Genomic DNA, 17311 nt, shown 5'->3' with positions numbered 1-17311 from the left:
CTCTTGCCTTACCAACCATTGGATTGACTACATTCAAAATAAATATCGGACTAAGAAATTTCAATTAGCTTATGAAGGAATGAACAAGGAATGTTACAATTTATCTAAAGTTAGCTTAATAAAAGGGGAGTTAAAGTACAAGAGGAGGTGGGATGCTATAGTTAGTTAGCTTATGTTAGTGTATGATTGTTAAATGTTTATACCCTGTATTTTGCTCTGGGAGGTTGGGGGGAGGGAGGGTTGGAGGGGGGGCAGGGTTGGGGCGGAGGGAGGGAGGGAAGGGGAAGGGGAAATATTTGTAAAATCTATTAAAACTCTTTCATAAAATTAAAACGGGTGAAAGGGAGGCAGAAGGTCCCTCAGTCGGCCAGAGTCTCCGTTGGGTTCTGCTTTCCCTGCAAGGGCAGCCAAGAAGTCAGGCTGGAAGGAGGGAAGAAGCTTTCAGCTGTTTATCTGCAGAAATAGAGAGTCTCCCCTTTGGGACAGAGGTCCAAATCTAGCATGAGGGGTAAAATACGGCTCAGATTAAAGTAGGACGTAAAGTGAGATTTGGACATTAAATGTGAAACCTACTGGGTCAGGCTGGACAGCCTCTGAGAGCCCCTTTACTTCTATATTAAAAAGCCACATAGGCAGAGCTGCAGCTTGCAAAAGAACAGGAAGCAAGTGCCTAACCGCAGAGTTCAATAGTCTCACAAGACCACAAGAGTCAGCTAACGTTCGCTTCGAGACACCTACTCAGTACCTATGACAAAAGGAGAAGTAAGACCCCATCTCCTTATAAGGCTTTCTCCTAAAGGCAACCAATAAGAAATGAGTTAAGTGTCTCCGTGTTATGCTGCCCTTGAGAATGTATAAGAACGCGTGCTTTGATGATGAAGGTGGTTCAGAATTTGCAATGCTAGGCTTTCTGAACCTGGCTGCCAAATAAACTTTTCCTGTATCCTGTATCTAAAGCCTGTCATCTTCTGCAACAAGATATTCACACAGGAAGTTTATATTTACAAGCAATCTATGAGAATTCTTTCATAGGATTAGTGTTCACATCTGCTCAATCACATTTGTCCTTTTGGGCACAAAATTACATTTGTTGTACTTAATAGAAGAGAGCAAAACCTTCCTAGCCGATCATTGTCAAGCTTCCACCAGTTGCTTCCCTGTCCTGCTGCCTGGGGCTTTGGAGAAGAGCTGAATCCCTTCTTCTCCGGGACAAACCCTCAAGTGCTGGAAGTCAGTTATCCTGACACACACAAACCCCCTCCTCCCATTTCTTCTCTTCTGTAGGCCTGGCATACCGAGCTCTCTCCATGGTCCTCCATACCCTCCAACCTTCCTTTAGCGTCTTTCTTGCTCCTCTCTGCTCTCTTTCCAGGGTCTCAGCATCTCTTTTGAATCCTGGAGACCAGAAGTGGAGCCAACACTCCAAGGGTGGCCTCACTTCTGCAGGATAAACCGGAAGGATCATTTCTCGGCTTCTCTTGATCTTCTCCCTCTGTCGATGCAGCCCAAGACTTCGCTGTCTTTTTTGGCATCTCCACCTGATCTCCCACTGCGAGGGGCTGTGCGGGGTCTCCCCTCCCCCCAGGCCCAGAAAAGGCTCCCGCTTTTCCCATCCCCCAGTTCCGTCCCTCCCCCCAAGAGGCGGAATGCCTGGAAGGGGATTTCCTGATGGAACTTTCGCTTTTCCCTTCCCTCCTCTCTCACCTTTTGTACCTGGATGTCTGCCTAGCAACAATGACGACATGCGGGTACTTTTTTTTTCAATTGGTTGAGCTTGGCCAATCGCCAGCTTCCTCTGGATTGTTGCGTTGTTGATCACCCGGGGTGAGTCTCCATTTGCCTGCAACTTCGAGAGCGGGGAGGCTGGTTGAGGATCGCGGCTAAGATGGCCGTGAGCTCTGCGTCCCTCTGGCTCCTGGTGCTGCTGGGGGTCTCCCTTCATGAGAGCTGCATTGGTGAGTTCCTTTGGGGCCTTTTTCAGCCCCTTTTTCTTTTTGAGATTAGGTCCCAAAGCCTGGATGGGACTCTGCTGCCTCTCCCCCCCCCCACTTCCCCAGGAGAGCCCCTCTGGGAGCAGGACAAGGGTGGCCCCTCCAGATCTCAATCAAGTCTATCTGGGCGCCCCCAAGCTCAGTCCTTTCCCTCCCCCAAAGCGGAGATTGTGGGAAAGCGGCGTTTGCAGGTGATCAGGTCAGTTCACAAACTTCCTGGCTGCCTTCGCCCAACCCCTCCGCCTGGGTCCTCTTCCCTGCCTTTAGCGGTGATTCGTGGCTCTTTGGGGCTTCTGGTGCTGGGAGGACCCGGCTTGTTTCTGGAATCGGTTCCGTGTCTTGGCAGAGGCTGCTACAGTGGAGCGATCCGGGCTCAGATTGTCCTGTGAATGCAGCAGGATGAGAGTCTGGAGAGAAGCGCTTCTTAAATAATCTTCCTAAAGATTCCTCCTTCGTGGCTTTCACTTTTTTTCCACTAAAAAACTTTGATGTTCCTCGATCAGGACTTTGCATGACAGAAACTGAAATCATTTTGTTTGTTTATCTTGGATTCCCCAGAGGGTTTAAAGGTGACAGGACCCTCCTCACAGAGACTGAATTTAGGGAGACGATCCCAGCTGAGCCCCCCAAACATGATTGTCTCAGCAGGAACCCCCAAGAAGCCTCACTGGGGGCAGGGGGTGGGGCCAGGGAGGGGAGGCCCCAGGGGCTTCTGGGATGAGGGGAATTCTGGGAGTTGAAGTCACAATTGACCGAGAATTTATGTTGCTAAGGGAGACATTTATTACATGAATTTTGGCGCATTTTATGACCATTCTTGCCACAGTGAATCACTGCAGTCATTAAATTAGTAACAAGGTTTGTAAGTGAATCAGGGTTCCTCATTGTTTTTGCTCATCAGAAGGTTGCAAAACAGGAGAAGAGAGAGAAAGGCTCCTTTGAATAAGGTTTCTAAAGATCGGCCTTTATTATGTTCACTTTCTCGTCCTTCCTGAACCCCAAAATCCCCAGAGCTTTTCTCTAGGACAGGCAGGGATCCTTCCACCCAAAATCCTCCTCCTTCCACTTCAGGAGCTCTCAGCATGGGTCAGTTTGCAGAATCCATAATATTCAAAATGTAAGTAATATTCCTTAGGAATCAGGAAGGGGCCTTGGGGGGTTCCTGGCTGTTTGCTCTGAGAAACTACCCTATGAATGGAGCAGCTTTTCAAAAGACAGAAAGAAAATCTGTCAGGATCTCAAGGGTTAAAGAGGCTGGTTGGAGGCAGAAGAAGAGAAGAACCTCTGGATGGGGAGCATGAAATGAAGGGCTTGCTTGGAGACAGACAGGCCCAAACTGACATGAAGGGGTTTCTTGACTGTGAGGATGTCCAACCCGAGTTCCATTCAGACGTTTCTCCTCTCAGGCAGACTTCAGGCTTCCTCACTGCTCAGCCCCACAAGGGAAAGAAACAAGGGTTCTGGATCACGGAGAGTCCAATCCCCCCTCCTTCTGTTGGAGAAAAGCTCCGATCCCTTTGGATCCTGAAATCTCCCCAGAGCTGGAAGTGGATCTGGGGTTCCCTCTCCCCAAAAGCTCTGAGAAGCCTCTGGGATTGTGGGGAGAAGCAGGAAGGGGGAGGCCCAGGCCTTTGCCTTGGAATGGGAAGGACTGGGGGCCCATACTGGAGGGAATGGGCAGTGGGACTACAGGCAGTCCTCTACTTAAAACAGTTCATTTAGTGACTGTTCAAATTTGCAATGTCATTGAAAATAGTGACACAATGACAATGTTTCACACTTATTACCATTTTGGCTTGCTCATCGTCACGTGACTGAGATTCAGATGCTTGGCAACTGATTCAGATTCCCTGTGGAAGGAGGGGGAGCCCCTCGGAGTCCTGGGTTCAAGGCCGATTCCTGCTCAGATGGCTGAACTCTGGGAGGGGAGGGGGATTGTCCAGGGCGGTGGGAGAGGGACAGGAGGAAGATTTGGGAGGCTACGTGGCTTCATTGCTGCTCCCTTCTCTGCCCTCTTTGCCTCCCCATATTGAGATTAGGGTGAGGGTTCACATTGGCCTCTGGTCTCACCCAGATTCCCTCTCCCCCATTTTATAACATCTGCAGCTTTTAAGCAGCCACTTTGGCCCCCAGTGATGTCAATGGAAAGTTGGGGTGACCAGGTGGGGTTTCCTGCTGCTTTTGAGCTTCTGGGGGTGGAATCCCCTCTTTTACCTGCAAGGCCACTGCAGCCTCCTTGGGGCAGAGACTGAGCAATCCAGAAGGGGGTTTGAGGGAGGCCTTGCTGGAAGGGGGGAGGACACAATTGGGGCAGGTGAGGTTTGGGGGACCCGACCTTCCCCTCCTCTCATCCCCCACCTTCCCTGCCCTCCAACCCTTCAGGCCCCCCAGAAGCTTCTTCTTTCCCTCTCAGTCGCTCCCTCATTTCACCTCCTTCCTCCTCTCCCCCCATCTCCCCCTTCCTTTCCCTCCTTCCTCCTCCTCCCCCAGCTCTCTTCTTCTTCTTCCTCTTCCTCCTCTTTCTCCGCAGAGCCTCATATTGGAGCCTCCATGAGATCCGGGTCCTTGACTGAAGCCCCCTAATTCTTCTCTTCTGGCTCCCTTCCAGGCGCCTCCTCCCACTCCCTGAAGTATTTTTACATCTCCATCTTGGACCCCAGTCAGGAGGAGCAGCCCCACTTTGTCCTTGTGGGGTACGTGGACGATCAGGTCTTTGTTCAGTATGACAGCCACAGCCAGAAGATGAAGCCTCGAGTCTCCTGGATGGAGAAGGTGGAGAAGGACGACCCCCAATACTGGGACAGAAACACCCAGAGAGCACGTGGCAAAGACGAGGCATTCAGAGGAGACCTGGAGAACCTGAGGAGTCGCTACAATCAGAGCGAAGGTGATTGATGGGTCTGGTGGTTCCTCCGGCCCCATAATCCCCTCCCCAGGAACCAGAGGGGGGAGAAAGGGGGGGTCCCTTCAAAGGGAAAAGCTCCTTCCACACCTTTTGAAAAGTCTTTTTTATATGTTTCTTCTTTTCTTTAATCAATATAAGATTCTCCTTGTCTCCATTGCTGACGATTTCTGCCAATTGCAGTTAATGGAAACGTGTTTAAATTTCTCAATTTCTCTTTCTGGATGTTGATATAAACTGAGGTAAAAAGAGACCAAAATCTCCCCTCCCCCCCCCATGACAGTTGGAGGGTCCTGGGTGGATCTCCTGCTGTGGGGGAGGAATGGGTTCACAGGCCTCTCCCCCTCCCTGAAAAAAGGGCAGGTGGATCCTAAGGAGATCCTGGGGGAAGCAGATCCTCTTCCTTCTCTCTGTTTCCACCCCAGAGAAATGAGGGATCTGGTGCAGATCCACCTGGGGAGACTAGATCCCTTTCCTTCTCCCCATTTTGGGGGGGAATGAGGGGGGCCCAAACGCCAGGAGCTTCTCCTCATCCTCCAGTTGGAAGGAGAGGCCGGGAGGCCCAAATGGGGTGGGGGGCAATGTTCCCTCTAATTTTTTTTCAGTGTGAGCGGAAATGTATAGTGTTTGAGCAGCACCTTTTCAGGTTCCACCACAAAACCACGGTAGACTAAAGCGCACTCAACGAAAGCGCGTACGTGACGTCATCACAGCACGACGAAAACAGCACGCTGTGAGCGGTAAACTTAAAATTAACGCGTAAATCTAAACCTAACCCCCCCCAAACCTAACCCTAAACCTAACCCTAAGCCTAACCCTTAACCTAACCCTAACCCTAACCCTAAACCTAACCCTTAACCTAACCCTAAACCTAACCCTAACCCTTAACCTAACCCTAAACCTAACCCTAACCCTTAACCTAACCCTAAACCTAAACCTAACCCTTACCTTTATGTGAATCGGCTTGCTTTAATTTAATTTTAATTTTAATTTAATTTATTTTTAATTTTATTGGTCGCGCTGCTGATGACGTCAGGTACGTGCTTTAATCGGGCGCGCTTTCGTGGACCGCGGTTTTGTCGTGCCACGCCTTTTCATGCCTGAGCACCTGAATTTTTTTCATAGATGTTACCCAAGACAACGAAATTAGTGTTATTTGAAACTCAATTCTACCATGTAAATATCCATTAAGTAAAGAAATCTCCCTATACAGGTAGTCCTCAATCTTTGATCATAATTGAGTCCAAAGTTTCTATTGCTAAGTGAGACATTTGTTAAGTGAGTTTTGCCCCATTTTACAACCTTTCTTGCTACAGTTAAGTGAATCACTGCGGTTAAATCAGTAACCTGGTTGTTAAGTCAATCTGACTTCCCTGCTGACTTTCCTTGGCAGAAGGTTGCAAAAGGTGAGCCCAGGAGTCCTACAACCTTCATAAATATGAGGCAGTTGCCAAAGATCCAAATTTTGATCATGTGGCCATGGGGATGCTGCAATGGTCATAAGTGTGAAGAACAGCTGTAATTCACTTTTTTCAGTGCTGATTTAATTTTAGTCATTAAGTGAACTGTTGTAAGTTGAGGACTACTTGTATTCAAGTTCAATGGATGGTTCTATGGGAAAAGGATCAAAACTTCCCTCTATCTATACTATGAATTACTTTACATGCTTTATACTTTCCCCCTTACTATCAATAGTCTGCAGTGATATTAGCAAGTTATAAATAAATTACCAACTGATGTAGATTAGCAATTGGGGCACATAAAGAAACAAACAAAGAGGGGAGAGGAGGGAGGAAGGAAGGAAGGAAGGGAGAGGGAGAGAGAGAAACAAAAAAGGAAAGAGAAGAAAGAGAAAAAGAAAGGGGAGAGGAGGGAGGGAGGATAAAAAAGAGGCAGAAAAAAGAGAGAGAAAAAGAAAGAGGAAAGGAAGAAAGAAGGAAGGAAGGAAAGAAAAAAGGAAGAAAAAAGGAAGAAAGAAAAGAGGAGAGAAGAGAAAAAATAGAGGCCAAAAAAGCAAACAAGGAAAAGTAGGGAAAAAACTTTCACTGGGAAACACTATTTTTCCATCAGCGCAAAACTTTCCTAAACTAGGTTAATTTTCCAGATTTTAACTTTCCGGTCCAGGCGGACCAAGAAGCCTTTATGTTCTTTTTATTTTCGAGAAATAAAATCAAATAAAATCTGCGGAGCACCAGCTCGACTCCCTCTTCCTGCGAAAAAAAACCTCGAGCCCCAATGCTCCGAATGCAGAGGCTGGATTCAGACAACATGTACACACCTGGTGTGGGTTTCTACTTGCTTGCATGGCAAGCATCTCCCACACACCTGCATCTCAGAAGCGGAGCCAACTGCGGGGAGCCCAGCCGGCCATGGGAGCTTAGCCGACAAACCACGACGGAAGCCTGCTCTGCACGTCCCGTGGAGAGTTGGCTGCTGCCATTGCTGCTGCCGCCGCTTCCCTCCTCAGTAACTTTGATCAATCAGCCACACACTGGCGGAGGGAGCCCAATCGTAACCCTAGGCGACCACATTTCTGTTGGCCAAAGGCCCGCCCTCCTCTGGGTGTGTCCAGGCACTATAATATCCCGGCCCAGCTGACAGAAGCCTCTGTTGGAAACTGCTGCGCTGTGTTTTGTTGCCCCCTGCCCGGCCGCGCAGCCGCGCAGCTTAGAGGGAACAGTGGTGGGGGGCTCTTGCAGGGAGGGATCAGAGGTCCAGGATCCTCCCGATGGTCTTGAGGGGGAAAGACAGGAGAGGAAGAAGCCTCCATTTGGGGCCCTTTCTGAGTCCCTCAGAGCCTTCCTGGCTTCCCCTCCTTGGTCCCTCAGGCTGAACTCCTGCCCTGCCCTCTTGGAGGGGCTGCCTTGGATGTGGGGAGGCTCTTTCCTCAGCATAGCCCCCCTTCTTCCGCCACCTTTGGGGGGAGAAGATTCGCCTCCAAGGAAGCTCATTTAGGAAAAGGGATGGAAGGAAATGTGTGTGTAGCTAAAGGCTCCTTTGGGCTGAGGAAAACCTCCACAAACATCAGCCATTTCCCCTCCTTTCCTCCCAAGAGCTCTGCCAGTCCTGCCCCTGATCCCCCAGGATCCCCCCAGATCCCTCCAGGCCCCCTGCTAGCCTCCCAGGGGATCAGAGCTGGGCCCAGAGGGCTCCCCCTGGTGGAGGAAGGAGAAAGGAGAGCGGCCGGAGGGGAGGGGAGCCTCCTTTCCAGGCTAAAGAGCCCCCAAGGTCCCAACCTTCCCTCCAAGGGAGGCTGCTTCCCCCCTCCCATCGCCTGGGTCGCCTCCTCTGGACCTTCCCCGGCTCCCTCCTCTCCTTTCGGAGGCCTTTGGACCACAACTGCTCCCAATACTCCAGATGTGGTTGCTCTGCCTTGATTCATGTAGAGGCTGTGTGACATTTGCCTCTCCTGTGTTTTCAATACTGTTTTAATGATCCCTGACGTCCTGTCAGCCTTTTAAATTTCCTGTCTGATTTTTACTAAAACTTTTCAAGAAAAAGATAAAAACTAATAGAAAGTAACATAAGGAAAGGAGAGAGAGGAAAATTTATAACTTCACAGCAGTTATAAACATAAATATATTTTAGCCTCTCTAAAGCCTCCTTTCTTAAGCTTTTGATCCTGGAGGATCCCTTGAACTATTTTTCAGATGTCAGGAAACCCCCTGAACATCCAGGCTCAGAGATGGGCCAGAATTGTTTCATGCGGAGACCTGCAGAGATGCATTAATGGGGAGATCAGGGAATCTCCTCTCGAGGGAAGGATCAGACTGGATCTCCCAAGGATCTTCCTCTTCCTCCAAAGGGAAGTTCTCTGGCTGAGCAGAAGATGCAGAGAAAGGATCCCCTCACCTGTCATTCCTGGGTGTGGAGAGGAAAGGAGAGGACTGGTCAGTTTAGTTCAACTCTACTTCCAGGGGGTTTTCCCTTAGATTCGAGGGTTCCTGGCGTCCTTCCTCCCTCTCAAGCCCACACAGGAGTAGAAACAATTCAGGATTTCCTTTTGGTTTTCTTTTAAATCCAAGAATCTCTTCACTTGAAGTTGAAATATCTTCTCCAGGGCCTTCCAGAGCCTGTAAGCTTCAAACCTCATTTCAAAGGTCAATAACCCTTTGGGTCTCCAGATCAGACTGGGCCACTTGCTGCTGTTGCTGAGGGAAATATTCCTTTGGGGCCCTTCAAGACTTCATTCCCACATTACATTAAACCATGGTTTGTTTCTGGTTAGCCCAAAGTGGGAACCAGCCCTTGTGACCTGGTTCTATTTGGGAACACAGAGCATGATTTATGGTCACAGGGATCCCTGCAAGCTTTTCCCAGATCGAGCAGATCCTCTTTGAGGCACAAGATTCTCATTCCCTCTTTGCAGCTGCAGGTTCAGGCAACTGTTCCCTCTCTGGGATCCCTTCCTCCCCCCCCCCCCCCCCACAAGAGTCTCCCCTGCGGAGGAATGGCAGAAGGAAAGATGGAAGGGTCTCCGTCCTTCCGTTTCTTTGAGAATCCTTCGTTTCTCCATCTCCCTTTGGATCCTCTGCTGGCTTTTCCAGATTCCCTTTTCCTGGGGAGATTCAGGAGCTCCATCCTGGGGGGGAAATGCAGAGATGCTGGTCGAGGGAAGGGAAAAGGGCAATTGCTGATGGGGACTTCTTTCCCTTGAATGCTTGGAAGAAAATGGGGGTGTCAGTGCCTGTGTCAAGGTCACTGCAGGGAGGGGGGTCTCTGTCTATCTTCAGGACTCCCCAAACCATCCTCCTGTCTGTCTTTCAGGCCTTCACACATGGCAGCAGATGTATGGCTGTGAGCTCCAGAGAGACAAGAGCAAAAGAGGGTTTAAACAATATGGCTCCAAAGGGAGGACCTTCATCACCTTCGACGTGGAGACCCTCACTTGGGTGGCTCCCGATCCCCAAGCCCAGATCACCCAGAGGGAATGGGACGCTATTCCACTACGGAATCAGTACTGGAAGTATTACCTGGAGGAAACCTGCATTGAGTGGCTGGAGAAGTACCTGTCCTATGGGAAGGAGACTCTGCTGAGGACAGGTGAGTATCTGGATCCAGGCTGAACTTTCCTCCTTTATGGCTCTATTTCCTGTACATATTCAGCCCCTTTGGGTCCCTGGTCTTTAGCCTGTTTGCTCTGGTGGGAATCCTCCTCCTTCTCTTCCAGCCCCTCTTGCATGTAGACCCCACTCTCCCCTAGGTGTACCCCTCCCCCTTGGGTCCTTCATCCCTCCAGGACAAGCTGGATGGAATAGGATCAATGGGAGAATCCCCCCCCCACTGAAGATTGCCTACAGCCCCTTCCTGTCTGGGAGGACCCTCTCTCTCATCCATTGGCATCAATCTCTCTCTGCCCCCCCCTCTTTTGAGAGACAAAATCTCTTTTCCCAATTGATCTCTGTGAGATTCCCTTTGATCTCTCTTCCTCTTAAAATTGGGGTTGTGTCCCTTGGAAAGAGGCCTGGAGCAGCCTCAGATTCAGGGGAAGCAGAAGAGGAGACAAAAAGTAGAGAGAATCTTCTGTGTGGTTGTTGTCTTGAAAGGGAACCTAAAAGACCATCTCCACTTTCCCTCCCCTGAAGGAAGCAGCCCAAGATCACTCAGAGTTCAAAGCAGCCAGAGAGGAATTTCCTTGGAGCCTCAATTTGCTTCCCGAGGTTTTTCAGGCTGAGTCCCTGGGAAGGACTCAAAATCAGGAGTTCTGGTTGAGCCTTTTCCAGATCTGGATAATTTCCTAAAACTCTTGGAGAGGCTGCAAGTGAGGAATGTGAATCTTTGGGTTAAAACTAAGTGGTGGGAGATTTTCCTGGCCCTCCAAGTTTCCCATCCACCTTCCAGGCTCTGGAGGGGCTCAGAGTTAATTCTGGGGGTGCCGTTTCCGCAGAGACCCCAAAGGTGACGGTGAGCAGCCGGACGGAGGTGGAGGATGGAATGGAGACACACATCTGCCGCGTGGATGGCTTCTACCCCAGGGAGATCGATGCCTCCTGGAAGAGGGATGGGGAGGTATGGCTGGAAGAGACCTTCCATGGGTCTGTAGCCCCCAATGCGGATGGGACCTACCACTACTGGCTCAGTGTCCGGATCGACCCCAAAGAGAGGAGCCGCTATCGGTGCCACGTGGAGCACGATGGCCTGCAGGAGCCTCTGGACTTGGAGCTGAAGGGTGAGAGGCTGCAGGGAGGGGAAGGCTGGGCTCTCTGGCAGGCTGGAGGGTGGTGGGAGAGAAATCTGACCCCAGCTGTGTCCAGATGTGAGCATAGCTGAGCTTTCATCCATTGGTCCTTCCAGTGTTTGAGGCTGGAGAAGCTGCAGGGACCAGACCGTAGAACTGACTTCGGGTGATGGAAAGGACAGAATCCCATCCCAATACTTGGCCAATCCTGATGAAATTCCCTCCGATCCTCTCTTAGGCCTTCCCTGTTTCTTTTCTCCAGCAGAAGAGCAGAAATGACGCTGAGCCCCAGAAACAGATTTCCTTTTGTTTCCAATCCCCATAAAGAATCAGAATCAGGAGGAGTCTGGGAGCCCCTTTTCTGAAGGGGGATTTGGACTAAAATGGATGAAGTGCAGCTGCCTTCAGGAAAGGCCGAGAGAGGCTGGACTGAGGCATCCGGAGTCAGAAAAGAGGCTCCCGAGTCTGAGTTTTTCCCCATCAGAGACTCTCTTTGTTTTCCTGCTTTGAAGCTCAAAAGGTCACTCTGGGTTGCTGCTCTAAGAAAGACTCATTATTTTATGATATAATATGTGAATTTCTGAGGCTCAGCATAAAACCCAAGGAAAAAACCCCTCTCAGAGAACTCTGCATATGCTCAGAAGTGTCCTTGACGTATACTGGACTTCCAAAGTTGCAAAATTCAAATTTAATTTTTTTATTGATGATTGTTACCAGGATACAAAAATATTCAAATGTAATTGTTTTCCTGATATCCCAGGCAGAATAAAATATTCCTTTGGTTTTTATTGTTGTTTATAGCAAGCATCCATTCATAAGTGGCAGGATTGCTATTCAATGGGAATCCTGAGTTTTGTGCAAGAGAAATTTAAATTTAAAGTTCCCTCCTCAAAGCTGCTCCCTTCACCCCCAAGCAATCCCAATTTATAATGCCTTGGTAAGACCATACTTGGAATTCTTCATCCAGTTTTGGTGGCCACGATATAGAAAAGACGTTGAGACTCTGGAAAGAGTGCAGAGAAGAGCAAGAAAGATGATTGGGAGCCTGGAGGCTAAAACATATGAGGAGCAGTTGCAGGAATTGGGCTTTTCCACTTTAATGAGAAGAAGGACGGGGGGGTGACATGATACGTTCCGATCTCTCAGGCGTTGCCACAAAAAAGAGGGAGTCCAGACCTAGAACTGAGGAGAAATTTCCTGACAGGGAGAAGAATTAATCTGTGGGAGGTTGTGGGTTCTCCATCACTAGAGGCCTTTAAGAAGAGACTGGAGAGCCACTTGTCTGGAATGGTACAGGGCCTCCTGCTTGAGGAGAGGGTTGGACTGGAGGACCTCCAAGGTCCCTTCCAACTCTGTTATTCCCTTATTCTATTTCTGCCATTTTTATGCTATTTCTGGACTGGACAAAGAAAATGAAAGTGTGTACTTAAAAAAAAGCCTGGGTGACATGAGCTATTTTACTTCAGATAATAAAATGCAAACACTCAAACTGAAAGAGAAAAAAGATGGCGTACAGAGCTGCTCAATTCCACTTGGAGCAACTTATAAAAAGAACAAAAATGTTTTGTCAACAAATTTTGTTTACATTATTGTCTTTTTGAAGTTTTTGTTTTGGAAGCTGCTATGAGTCAGAAGGTGGCAAAGGGCTGTTTTTGAGTGGAAAAGCCAAAGATGAATTCAGTTGCCTTCATGCTGGGCTGGTGTGAGAAGAAGGCAGCATCCTGAGGACACGTCCTCTAACAACGGATAGCAAGGCCCCTTCATGTTACCTTGAGAAGAACCCAAAAATGAGCCCATGGAGATTTTAATTTGGGGTATTTCCAGCTTTCACTTCTTTAGGTCCCTTCCCTGGTTGGGAGGATTGTTTGGGGTTCTCCTTCAATGATCTGCTCTTTCTCCCCATTTAGATCCAACCAATTCAAAATCCAACCTGGGGCTCATCATTGGCTGCATTGTGGCTGCCCTTGTCCTGGCGTGTGCGATTGCTGGGATCCTGGTATTCTTCAGTAAGTATCTTTTTTGGGGAGGGGGGTGATGGAAGGAAGATGGGGAGATTCCCCTCAAGTCTCTCCCTTTGGGGAGCTTCTTCTGGGCTTCCTTCTGTCCTGTTTTCCCAGCCCTCTTGGGGAGCATCTGAGATCTCTGCCTCTTGCTGGGACTCCAGTTTCGATTCAGCTGAGTCTGAGATTCAGGCAATCCTGTCTCCTTCTGAGTTGGGAAGAGGCATCCCAGTTCCTTTGTCCCGTTCAAAGGCTTTGGTCAAAGAGCAGCAGAGAAGGATTTCCATGGAAACCTCCCTCCCCTCCCAGCTGCTCCTTCTGCTTCCCCCAATTCCCCTCCATCCATCTCGGAGGCAGCAGGTCTCTCTTGGGGCAAATCAGGAGATACATTTGTATTTTGAAGATCTTTCTGTCTTGGTTGATGGGACTAAGTGACAGTGAAGCATCTGGAGTTCTTCCTCCTACAGAGGGAGAGTTTGGATGATCTCTGGTGGATTCTTTTGAGCTTTCACTGATTTTTATTCTTGCAGAAAAACGTCAAGATGACTACAAAGCAGCACCAAGTGAGTGATTTGTCCTATTTCCATCTAATCTCTAACTTAGAGCAGGGACCATGGACACCATTATTTGAGAGCAGTGTGTGTATGTATGTGTTCCTCTTCATGCTAAGGACCAGGCTGGGGAAGTTTTCATTACAGCCAGGCTGTTCTTGGAAGTGGAGTCCTCTAGGAGAAACATCTGAGAGAAGGAACCTTTAAGAAGAGGAGAAGACACAGGTGGTGGAAGGTCCCTCTGACTGAGGACATGCTCTGTTCCCCAAGGAGGCCGTAAGGAAAGCCTTGGCCAAGTGAGAGTCAGAAGCTCCATAAAATTAGGGATGAAAAGGGGGCATTTTGAGGGAAAAGGAGCTTTGGGGGATGCCAGCTGGATCTCCTCTTGGTCTCCTGTCTCAAAGGGTCACAAATGGTTACAAAAATAAACTTTGAATCCATCTGTATCTTTTTAGGCCAGCTCTGCCTTCTGGCTTTGTATGATAGAAATAATAAATTTTAATAATTATTTCCAATGCCTTTTAATCAAAGCAGTTTGATCCAAACTCTCTCCATGTTATTTCTGCATTTTATTGTGTGGGAGAGAGAAAGGGAGGGAGGGAGCTGGAGTCAGAAAGAGCTGAGCTTCCTATAAGGAGGGAGGGAGGGAGGGAGGGAGGGAGAGAGAGAGACAGACAGACAGACAGACAGACAGACAGACATCCTCCCTCATCCCCTTTTTCTTTCTTTTCCAGCAAGTGACAGAGGATCCAGCAATTCAGACCAGGGTAAGTTGGAGGGAGCAGCTGCTGCATGAGCCATTCTCTCCCTTTGCAAGACTTTGGGGGGGATGAGGGGATGAAAAGAGGGAGAGGGTCCCACTTTTAAAAGCCCCCCCCCAATTCATCCTCCCTGGGGTCCCTCTGAGTCTGGTTCTAGTGGAATAATAAGAATAACTGCACCCACTTTGGCTTAGTGCTGAGGGCTCCAGGCGAGGCTCTGAGTTCTGCTTAGGCAGGAAAGCCGGCTGGGTGTCACAAAATCCACTTTCCTTGCACTGGTTGATTCTGCAGAGGAGAAGGGAAACTCTCCCTGTTGGATTATATTATTGGATCCAAACATTCATTCATTCTGTGTCTTTCTCTCCAATCCAGGGAGCAACCGGACTGTATAGCAGCCCCCTTGCAGGTGAGTGGTCTCAGTGGGAGCCGTATGGGGTGAGAGGGAGGGGGCCTTTGGGGTCCAAGGACCAAGTGAGGGTGAAGATGCTTTGGGAATCCCTCTTCTCTCTAATATTCACCTCAAACACTGGAAGGTAAGGAATTTGGGGGAGGGGGCTCGGGGGAGGGGTCTTCCTGCCCCCAAACCCTGATCCTCTGGCACCTCTCAGGCTCTGACTGTCTTGATCCAACTAACCCTTGGATACTTTCTCCCTCCTCTTTGCAGGGGAGACGCCCAGCATGAGGAGAGAGGAGAGAAGATGGGATCGGCCTCCTTCTGAATTAGGCCGGACTCTCAGGAGGAGCCCTTCAGGCCCTTCCTGCATGCTGGAACCAGGAGAGATTTTGGGGTCTTTCATCACTTGTGCTGCCCCAGCAGTATCCAGCTAGTGTAGGAATTAAGAACTGTCTCCTTTAAGAAACTACCTCATGGTAAATGCAGGCAGAGACTGCCTTATGGGAAATGTAGTTCCATGATATGTGATCACATCACTTTCCTGATTGGCCACCGGGGCATCTTGCCCACATGCAAAGTTTATAGCCGGGCAGTTTAATTGCTTTTGTGAACCGGAATAGTAGCATTCTACATCTCCACTCAGCATAGGGATAAAATCATCATCTTTTTACGCTACGTGATGGAACAGATCATGGAAAGTCAGAAGAATTTTAACCCTGAACTGTAAATTTTGTTATTTAGGATACCTGATAATAAACGTGGTCTGAAAGAGATTCCTAAACGTGGAGTTAACTGGCTGCCCAAGCAGAACCTCATTGCCTTTGGCAGAACGAGAGTCTCATTATTTAATATGGGACTTATGGTACAATTGGTTAGATGATAGATGCAAAGACTAGAAAGCTAATGATGAAAGATGATTAACAAACCAGAAATAAATACAGGTATAAAGTTATATAGAAGAATACATATTGTAAGCAATATTATTACCAGAATGTACAAAAGTGTATATTAAAATATATAGAATGATAAATGTATAGAGAACTATGTTAGAACCATGGAAACAATAGATGTAAGTTTGTCGTATGCAAGTTCCTATATTTTTTATTCTTTTTTATGTTGACTACCGTATATACTCGAGTATAGGCCGACCCGAATATAAGCCGAGGCACCTAATTTTACCACAAAAAACTGGAAAAGTTATTGACTCGAGTATAAGCCTAGGGTGGGAAATGCAGCAGCTACCGGTAAATTTCAAAAATAAAAATAGATACCAATAATGTTTTTGAATATTTATTTCAAAGAAAAACAGTAAACTAGCAGTGTATTCAATGAAATACTTCACTCACCTCATGATGCTGATGTCCCGCTGTGATGATGATGTCCCGTGCAGCCGCGGGAGCGATGTCCCGCCTCCTATGACACACGGCACAGTGATTCCTATCATTGGATCACTGTACCAGAGGAGGTGGGACATCACTATGTGGCTGCTTGCCATAACAAGGAGGAGGTGGGACATCGTTGCAGAGCGGCAGGAGGGGGAGGAAGGGGAATCGTAAGACAGCCCTGCATTACATTAGAACGTGAGGAGGGGGGATGGTGCGGTGCGCGCTGCGCGGCAAACTGACACAGAGGGAGGGGAAACTCACAGGGGCACCGGGCCATTCACGAGTGTCACCCAGCGGCATGGCCCCACCCCTTTTTCTCCTCCATTTCGGGCAAATTTTTCACTGACTCGAGTATAAGCCGAGGCGGCTTTTTTCAGCCCAAAAAGTGGGCTGAAAAACTAGGCTTATACTTGAGTATATACAGTATATTGTATGAATAAGAGAAAAATGGACATAATTAGGATATATAACATCATGTATATCTTACAAGTTGCTGATATAATCAGTATATCGTTGTTGCAAAGTTGAAACTGTGAGGTAAAATGAAGAAAAACATGCAATAAAAATATTAATTAAGAAAGAAAAATGTGTAACTATGTGTAGACTCACAATGCAAGTGAGCGAACCAATTAGATTTGTGTGACATACAGCTAAACAGCATTCAACTAGGACGGAGGTAATATGTTTATTGTTAATTTTATATTCGTTGAACACATTTTTGTGTGTGTACATGCCTGTCTTTCTGTAATTCTTGTTTTGTTTTGTTTTCATTCTGTATTTGTATTTTATTTTTGGAAAAGAGAATAAAATACATTCTCATTGTGATGCTCATTCCAGATGCAGCGTCTGTCTTATCCTAGAGGCTGCTAGGTCCCAATGTGGGACTAAGAGGCTTCAGCTGGAGCCTGGCAAGACTGATTGTGGCTTTGGGTCTTGGGACCTCCAGTTCGAGGACAAGGCCACCCTTGGAAGGGGTTGCCCTGCCCCACACAAAACCCCATGTGGAAGGTGTTTGAAAATCAGGTGGTAATCATGGCCAGGAGGCTCTCGGCTCAACTTCCAGTTATGTCAGTTGGGGTTAGACTGAGGGGACAACATCTCCTTAATGGGATGGGTGGAATGGGGATAAGAATAGGGAGGAGTGGAGTG

General features: G+C 48.2%; 2 protein-coding genes across 4 annotated transcripts in view; both read left to right on the top strand.

Moving 5' to 3' along the window:
• Positions 1-15147, top strand: part of LOC106552957 (major histocompatibility complex class I-related protein 1-like) — a 554120-nt gene extending 538973 nt beyond the window's left edge. The window contains exon 9 of one of the 2 annotated variants that reach the window (XM_087711298.1): positions 15048-15147. Coding sequence is in view for 1 of the 2 variants with exons in the window: in XM_087711299.1 (XP_087567425.1) it covers positions 14756-14775 (20 nt within the window). In the remaining variant the exon portion in view is untranslated. Of the gene's footprint in view, positions 1-14755; positions 14790-15047 lie in introns of those variants that run through there. The other variant, XM_087711299.1, reaches the window with a different exon arrangement.
• LOC148047194 (major histocompatibility complex class I-related protein 1-like) lies at positions 1826-14433 on the top strand. Of its 2 annotated transcripts, XM_087711291.1 has the most exons (7): positions 1826-1955; positions 4600-4878; positions 9661-9936; positions 10781-11062; positions 12979-13077; positions 13602-13634; positions 14357-14433. In XM_087711291.1, exons 1-7 carry the CDS (start codon positions 1886-1888, stop codon positions 14416-14418), a joined length of 1101 nt encoding a protein of 366 aa, XP_087567417.1. In that variant the 5' UTR covers positions 1826-1885; the 3' UTR covers positions 14419-14433. The 2 variants fall into 2 exon arrangements, with proteins under 2 accessions (XP_087567417.1, XP_087567418.1); XM_087711292.1 differs by lacking the exon at positions 14357-14433 and having other exon boundaries at positions 13602-13642.
• Positions 15148-17311: the final 2164 nt, after the last annotated feature.

Source organism: Thamnophis sirtalis, unplaced genomic scaffold (assembly GCF_051295495.1).
Source record: "Thamnophis sirtalis isolate CommonGarterSnake01/CBP01778 unplaced genomic scaffold, rThaSir2_p1.2 scaffold_3, whole genome shotgun sequence".
NCBI lineage: Eukaryota > Metazoa > Chordata > Lepidosauria > Squamata > Natricidae > Thamnophis > Thamnophis sirtalis.
The sequence above is the reverse complement of the archived record's forward strand: the minus strand, read 5'-3'. Positions and strand labels throughout refer to the sequence as shown.